At 37.7% G+C, this 8,743-nt stretch overlaps 1 protein-coding gene across 4 annotated transcripts; it reads right to left on the minus strand.

Moving 5' to 3' along the window:
- Positions 1-314: 314 nt before the first annotated feature.
- Positions 315-6,752, minus strand: LOC131359112 (C-type lectin galactose-binding isoform-like). 4 transcript variants are annotated; one of them, XM_058398699.1, is made up of 7 exons: positions 6,479-6,752; positions 6,000-6,095; positions 2,849-2,910; positions 2,201-2,566; positions 1,551-1,883; positions 1,288-1,379; positions 315-1,075 (listed from the first exon to the last, which is right to left on the minus strand). In XM_058398699.1, the coding sequence occupies exons 4-7, from the start codon at positions 2,343-2,345 to the stop codon at positions 968-970; spliced, it is 678 nt and encodes a 225-aa protein (XP_058254682.1). In that variant the 5' UTR covers positions 2,346-2,566; positions 2,849-2,910; positions 6,000-6,095; positions 6,479-6,752; the 3' UTR covers positions 315-967. The 4 variants fall into 4 exon arrangements, with proteins under 4 accessions (XP_058254682.1, XP_058254685.1, XP_058254684.1 ...); XM_058398702.1 differs by having other exon boundaries at positions 6,000-6,098; XM_058398701.1 differs by lacking the exons at positions 6,000-6,095; positions 6,479-6,752 and adding an exon at positions 4,403-4,854.
- Positions 6,753-8,743: the final 1,991 nt, after the last annotated feature.

Here is an 8,743-nt window from a genome sequence, read left to right on the forward strand (position 1 = left end):
TGTTATATCTGTGTGATGTGATCTGAAGGACCCCATTTAGTAATTGTCCAAGCCATTTGAATTTGTGATTAAACCAAAGGCAGTGTTACACGCAGGCTGTAAGTGACCTTGTTTTACTCAAAATCTGAGAAACTCACTAAGGTTTTAGATTAGATTTAGTTTTAGATAGTGGGATTTTGAGTCTTCAGTGTTCACTGTTAAATCCATTTCAGTTTGAAGTTATAATTTTATTTGGTTATAATTATTTTCATCAGGATAAACACTTTACATGTTCAACACAATCCAGTTAATTCAGATATTTCATGGTGACACTCTATTAGCATATGCTATTCATTCCTGAATCTGCTAAACTACACAAATCAACTGAGTTGAAGTGAATCAATACTCAGGTGACTGGTCCCTATGGCAGTCAGATGAATGGCGGTATGCTGTATTACAAGGATACAGAAACATTGCAGAATTAATGTAGTAAATATATATTTTATGAATAAATAAAGTGATAAATAGCTAAATTAATAGATGAATAAGTACAGTGCCAGAGTATCATACAACTCTTTGAATGAAATAATGACAAAATAATAAATGATTTGAAAAGACACACAGCCAAGATGTTTTTCAAAGACTTCCAGCCTTTTTGTCAGTATTTAATATCAACTAGTGTTGAATCTCAGTTTCCACCTTAAAGATCACATCCATTACACAAGATGTGATCATGAGAAAGTCAAAGATAAACCAGATGTGTTATGGGTTCCTTTCACCTTTTTGTTTTATTATAGAAGAATCTAAAACCAGGTATTAATATACGTTCCTTATCGACTATATGTTATAGAAAGAGATTTAACATCATTTATTTAATATGCTAATATAAATATAACAGCTAAACAATTATTCTAAAATTAGCATGCATCTAAAAATAACCTAAAAATAACTTAAAAGGAGCATAGATTTAGAGGTCAAACTTTTTATTTTACACTGTAGTATTATTTTCTTTTTTCACCTTGTGAAACACAACTCCATCTGGTTGTTTGCGCCATTTTACTGTGATGTTCTCTGTCCTCAAATGATCCTTCAGTTTCTGGTTGAGATGAACAACAGAATAAGACTTTTATTACTAAATAATGCAGGATAAAGACTCTCATTTAGAGAATGACAGAAACTGAATACGACAGTCAGAATCTAATTACAATATGTGACTTTGGTAGACTTTGGTGAATACTGGGAAATTATTGCATTATAATACATTATATTATTAAGTACATTATAAGCCTTGTGGAGGATGCGACCCACCTGATCCAAGATGGCCACCATCACTGCAGGATTATTCACATCCTCATTGGATAGGACCTTCACTCTAACTATTTGTTGTTTTCCCGTGATTACTAAATGCAGAAACACAAACAATAACACACAATAAAACTATGATTCTGAACTCTGAATTCTGAACAGAATCTGAAGATGCTGACATTTTTGAATATTTGGATAAATTTATTTGAAGAACTAAACAAATAAAAGGCGAGAGTCTAAAAGAGTCTACACTACAGGTAACTCACCTGAGTAACAGAAGAAAGGCATTATGTCTGAGCACAGTGCATCAGCAACCTGAATGTTATTTATATAACCACTGTTTTCATTCTTCAGGGCATTATCAGGTTTTCCAGCCGTCCAGCTGAGGGTAGAGAAATTGGTTTGGTCTATCCATTTCCAGGAGTCTCTGAACATACCAAACCAAGTGTTGCCAGAGAGCAGTCCCCTTATAACTGAGTCTTCAGTTGCATCTCTGGAGCTGGCCAAGTCTGTGTGATGCTGTCTACAGTAAACCTGAGCATCATGCCAAGTCATAGTATTAGGAATATAAATGTACCTCTGATTTCCAGTTTTATTTTCTGTGAGAAAAACACATGATAATAAAAGTAAATATTCAGACAATGTTAATACTTCTCAAAATAAAAGGTATACAAATTACATTAAAACCCTAAAAGGAAATTTCTGACAGTACAGCAAGAATATGGCAAACATTTAGAATTAGTAAACAAGCATTTCTCTAATGACTGAAATGTCAAAGTTTATAAAGAAAAGTCTGAAATGTGTAGTAAGATATGCTGTTAGAAATTTTTGCTAGTTCAATTCAGTGAGCATTTTTAAGACACAATGTTCATAATTTTTTCTTAAAAAACATTTTCTTCTAACAAAAGACCCTTACCATTACAACAGACAGAAGGGAATAGTGCAGAACAGAACCAATCCTGCCAACCTGTGGGAGAAATCACACCACACTCCTCATGTCCACCTGAGTTGTTGGGTTCAACTGGTGCCCATTTCGTAATTCCCAGTGGCTCATTTCCCATGGACCAGCGCCAGCTGTTGATGTCATTGTAGAGTCCAATCCAAGCGTTCAAACTGAATCATTGTCTCTGTGCTTCATTCTGAAGTCGGATCATGTCATCATTACTTTGGATGATAGCCATGTCAGTGTGTGTGGCTCTGCAGTAAGCTTGAGCATCACTCCAGGTTTTCCCCTCCTGGATCAGATAGTACTTACGAGGGACAGACAGGATGAGAGGGAATCCTGTGGAAAATATTTTAAATATTTTATGCAATATAAGCTCTGTCAGAATAATTTTCCTTCATTAACTTTCCCATAATTTTCCTTATTTAATTGTTCAATTTCAAACTGAAAGTTTTAGTATGAAAAATTATTTCTCAGTTTTTTTCTTCGGAGGAAAACAAGAAATGATGTATTTTATTAATTAAGCTATCATTTTAAATCAGCAGAAACACTATGCAGCTCACCTAAAACGAAAGCATGTTAACTCACACACACACATGCACACACACACACACCTCTTACCTGTGAAAAACAGGAGTATGGAAAGACCTTGCTTCATTAATGATGTATTGTAGATAAACTCACTATGAAAAATGAAAAATGTGATTAAAACCCCTCAGCAATTCTCATCACCAGTAAAAAAAAAAAAGTACTACATCACTACACATGATCTTCTTCTTCTTTCAGCTTTTCCCTTCAGGGGTGGCCACAGCAAATCGTCTCTCTCCACCTATCCCTATCTTCTGCGTCCTCAACACTTACACCCACTAGCTTCATATCCTCATTTATTACATCCATATACCTCCTCTTGGCCTTCCTCTTTGCCTCCTGCCTGACAGCTCCATGTCCAACATTCTCCTACCAATATAGTCACTCTCCCTCCTCTGGACATGTCCAAACCATCTTAACCTGGCCTCTCTAACTTTGTTCCCCAAACGTCCAACATGAGCTGTCCCTCTGATGTACTCGTTCTTATTCCTGTCCAACCTCGTCACTCCCAAAGAGAACCTCAACATCTTCAGCTCTGCTACCTCCAGCTCTGACTCCTGTCTCTGTCTCAGTGATACTGTCTCTAAACCATACAGCATGGCCGGTCTCACCACTGTCTTCTACACCTTCCCCTTGATTCTCGCTGGAATTTTTCTATCACAGAAATCAAGACACCTTTCTCCACCCATTCCAACCTGCCTGCACTCGCTTCTTTACCTCTTTCCCACACTCTCCATTTCTCTGGACTGTTGACCCCAAGTACTTAAACTCCTGTACCTTCTTCACCTCTTCACCCTGTAATCTTACTGTTCCCTCCCTGTCATTCACACACATGTACTCAGCCTTACTACGACTGACTTTCATTCCTCTTCTCTCCAGCGCAAACCTCCACCTCTCCAAATTTTCCTCCACCTGCTCCCTGCTCTCACTACAGATCACAATGTCATCTGCAAACATCATTATCCAAGGAGACTCCTGTCTGACCTCCTCTGACAACTGGTCCATCACCACAGCAAACAGGAAGGGGCTCAGAGCCGATCTCTGATGCAGTCCCACCTCCACTTTGAACACTTCCTCTGTCTGAGCTACAGCACACCTCACCACTGTCCTCATCACCTGTGTTCCGCTCACCAACATGTCCATTAAAATCTGTTCCTATCACCACTCTCTCATGGGAAGAGAGTGGGAACCAAAGGAATACTCTCTACCACCTCATCTAATTAACTCCAGAATCTCTCTTTCTCCTCTAACTCACAACCTACCTGTGGGTCATAACTACTAACAACATTCAACATCACCCCTTCAATCTCCAACTTCAGACTCATCACCCTATCTGACACTCTCTTCACCTCCAGAACACTACTCACAAACTCCTCCTTCAGGACCACTCCTACCCCATTTCTCTTACTATCCACACCATAATAAAACAGCTTGAATCCTGCTCCTATACTACGAGCCTTGCTACCCTTCCACCTGGTCTCCTGTACACACAGTATATCCACCTTCCTTCTCTCCATCATATCAGCCAGCTCTCTACCTTTCCCTGTCATAGTACCAACATTCAGAGTTCCTGTTCTCAGTCCTTACCTTTCCTCTTCTCTGTCTGTCTACGCACTCTTCTCCCTCCTCTACTTCTTCAACCAACAATAGCCCAATTTCCACTGGTGCCCTGTAGGTCAACGGCGCCGATGGCGGTTGTTGTTAACCCGGGCCTCGACCAGTCCGGTATGAAATTCAGAGCACTGACAATTCGCATGATTAAGTTTGGCAATGTTTTACACCGGATGCCCTTCCTGACACAACCCTCTCTATTTATCCGGCCTTAGGATCGGCACAAAAGTCACTGGACTGTGACCCCCATGGCTAGATTATCACTACACATGATCAAATTTAACATAAATCAATTCAGGGGCGTTGTAGAAAAAATGTAATTATTAAATGTATATCTTTCCTCAAGCAGTGTTGTTCTAAGTTCATTTTAAGAGTTTAGTTTTAGTTTAATTTAAATTGTCAGAAGAACAGAGAAAGCTGTACATACACATGTGCAGGAGAGCTTTCATTATATACAAAAGAAATCCAAAGGTAGATACTGTATATCCAAAAAAGGCAAAGATAGGTCAAAAATCTTCAGCTAATATATAGGCCAGAATCATGCTGAATCAAGTCAGAATCATGGTCACACAAGGCAAAAACAGAGCAAAACACAGACTGTGGTCAAAATGGAGAACAGGCTACAAGATTTGGAAAGTGAAAAAGTTTTATACAAGAAGTAATGATTTTAGTGTGAATAAATAAAATAGAATGCCTTACCTGCACATTGCACAGCACATAGCATATTTAACATTATTCCAGTTCAGAATGAAATAACAGTATTTGATTTATATGTACATTTTCCAAATAATACAAATTTTCAGAACTGGGTAAAGGTTTTCGAAATAGTCACATTATGAAAAGGATTTTAACATTTTTTTCGTGGAATACAAAAAACACATATATGCTTAATTGATAATGACCTTTTTATTCAATAATCACTGGAAAAGCATTGGTGAATAAGAAAGTGCAGGTTAACTCTCTGCTGTGTCCTGCATCAAGTGGTCAGATATTCACATCTGCTAATAAGACTATTTAAGACTCTCAAGTCAGTCAGTGGAAAAGATTTTTCTTATGTCAGGCTTAAACTCTGCAATAAAATTCCACTGAATATTGACAAAATTTAAGTAGTTTTTGGTATTTAAGTATGAAGATTTTTCATGAGTAACTGTCATAAATCAACTGACAATCCATTAGTAATTGTTTATTTGTTATTGAATATGATTTTTCATTAATACCTTGCATTTACCTTCAAATATTTTAATCCCACATGTTAAGCTCAGCAAAACTTTTTTCATCAGTTGGTAGGAAATAACTGAAGTATTCAGTAGAATATGAAACATACCTGAAATGTGAAGGAGTTAAACCATCAGTGTTGTAGCTGATAAATAGTGTATCACAGTGTCTTTCAGAGCCATTCTGTGGTATCTGATGAACCAGCATTGCTATTTATTCTCTTTTAGGCTTGATGACATATTACAAACAAGCCCTGCCTACTTTTCCTATGTTACAAATCAGATCTGAATGGAAATCTGAAATGAACAGGGCATGACGGATCAGATGGAGGACTGGATCAAGTTCAAGATCAACTTACCTTCAACTTCTCTTTGGTGTGTAATTTAAATTAAGATCATGCTGATCTGTAACCATGGATATGGCCTCTTCAGGACAGGCCTGAGAATCTGCAACTCTACTGACAAAAGAGTACAGTTAAAGGATTTATGTGATGAATCTACATTAATTAGTCCATCATATTGTCATGTCATGAAGCTGAAGACAGTTGTAGGTGCAGTAAAGGAATTTTATTAAAGAAAAGGCAGACAAATCTGAACCACCAGAATAGCACAAGGAACTATTTTTTCTTTCAATACAAATAAATTTATTTGTATATATCAATGGACATTGTCTCATAGCAGCTTTAGAGAAGTATAGAAACACTGAATAAAAAAATAAATTTAAAACTGAATTACTATTTATCTCTAACATGTATCCCTAATGCAAAAAGCCTGAGGCAATGGTGGCAAGAAAAAATAAAATAAGTGAATAATATAAATGTAAATAATATCCTTTTACCAACAGGTTATGGTCATGAGAAATTGTTCCATTGTTCAGATTGTACCAAGAGCTCCTGAAGAAGTAATAGGTCAGCGTATTTTCAGTTCATAGACACCACAATTGTCTCTAAGTGGTTCTATTTATGACAGTCCCCTGGGTCTTGGTCTGTCCAGGCAGATCTATACCCAGCAGCAGTGAGCACCACTAAGCAACGAGACTCCAACCAGGGGTAGAGCGTCTGTATGGATCTGCCAGGTCTGGAAAGAAGAAGTGGTCACACTGGAAACTCAGAACAGAGAACGGGAGAGAGAGAGAGAGAGAGAGAGAGAGAGAGAGTGAGAGAATGAGAAAAATATTGGGTGTGCTTGTAATCATGTGATGGTTAAAGACAATGTAAATTATGTGCAAAGTGCAAGCAGAGACTCTGGCAAGACTAGCTATGACAGCATAACTAAAAGGGAGCGCCAGAAGGTAACAGACATGAGGACTTCCTGGGACATAAAACGTCCAAACACTTCACAGCAAATTTGAGTGACTTGAAAGGGTGGTAAGTCAACAGCATCCAAACATCCCAGTACACCAAACACTCTATGCCCATGAACCCTACAGGTCTGCTCCTTTAGTTAAAGTGTCTTGTACAATAATTGGAAGGCTGTTCCATAAGTGTGCTTTGTAAGAAAAGGCTCTGCCCCCTGCTGTGGCCTTTGCTACTTATGGTACTACCAAATAGCCTGCACATTTTGATGTAAAGTATGAACTAGTTTTTCTGCATTGTGTAGTGACATTATTTTTTCTTTATCTCAGCAATATTTCTTAGATGAAAGAAAGTTATCCTGGTGATATTATCTATATGAGCTTCAAATGAAAGAACAGAGTCAATAATTACACCAAGGTCATTTACTGCTGAACATAATCAAACAGAAAGACCATCTAGATTTACTCTGTAATCAGAAAGCTTACGTCTGGCTGTATGTGGTGCTAGAACAAGCATTTCTGTCTTGTCAGTTTTAAGCAAGAGGAAGTTAGTGACCATCCACTGTCTAATGTCCTTTACACATTCTTCAATCTTAATAAGGCGATGTTTCTCATCTGACTTAGCTAAAACAAATAGCTATGTGTCATCGGCGTAACAGTGGAAGCTAATACCATGTTTACGAATAATGCAGCAAGGGGTAGCATATATAAGGAGAAAAGCAGTGGGTCTAAAACAGAACCTTGGTAGGCTTAGAGAAGTCACCATGTAGATCTACAAACTGATAACGATCAGTCAAATACCCAGGAAAGCCAGGAGAGGGCTGACCCCTTAACACCAATAACAGTTTTCTAGCCGTTTTCTAGTCAATGGTGACAAAAGCTGCACTAAGATCAAGTAAAACCAGCAAGGAGACACATCCCTGATCAAAGGCCAGTAACAGGTAATTTACCACTTTAACCAGTGCTGTCTCTGTGCTATGATGAGGCCTAAATCTCGACTGATACATTTCATGAATGTTATTCCTATGTAAGTATGAACATAACTGCTGTGCTACAGCCTTTTCTAGGTTCTTGGAGATAAATGGGAGGTTTGATAGACAGCTGACAAGGGTCAAGGCCAGGTTTTTAAATTAGAGATTTGATAACCGCTAGTTTAAAAGATTTAGGCACATAGACAGTGCTAAGGGAAGAGTTTATAATTTTTAAAATGGGTAGTTACTGGTATTATTTGTTTAAAGAAACATAGATAGATAGATAGATAGATAGATAGATAGATAGATAGATAGATAGATAGATAGATAGATAGATAGATAGATAGATAGATAGATAGATAGATAGATAGACTTTATTGAGAGTAAGAAGGAAGGAAGAAAAACCTAAAATATAGAATACAATAAAGTTAAATTAAATGTAGCGTTCTTTGTGACAATTAATCTGAATGAATCTTTTGGAGAATGAACTTCGCTGACTCTGTAATGTATTATAGAGTGGGTGAGATGGATGATGGTGAGCCTTGCGAATTAGCTTGTTAATCCTGCTGGCATTCCCCACCCCACCCCCAGAATCTTGTTACAGACATTGAAAGATATGCGCTTCCGCAGAAAATAGAGTCTGCTAATTCCCGTTCTTTTATATAGTGTCAGTGTGGGTCCTCCAGTCCAGTCTGCCATTTAAGTGTACATCCAAATACTTGTAGTTAGTACTTGTAGTCAACAATTCCAACCTCCTCGCCCATGCTGTTCATGAAGATTTGTGAACAGAAATGGAGACAGGTTGCAATGGCTTCATCTTTTTTTTCCTTCAAGTCCT

The sequence above is a fragment of the Hemibagrus wyckioides genome, linkage group LG09, assembly GCF_019097595.1.
Source record: "Hemibagrus wyckioides isolate EC202008001 linkage group LG09, SWU_Hwy_1.0, whole genome shotgun sequence".
Taxonomy (NCBI): Eukaryota; Metazoa; Chordata; class Actinopteri; order Siluriformes; family Bagridae; genus Hemibagrus; species Hemibagrus wyckioides.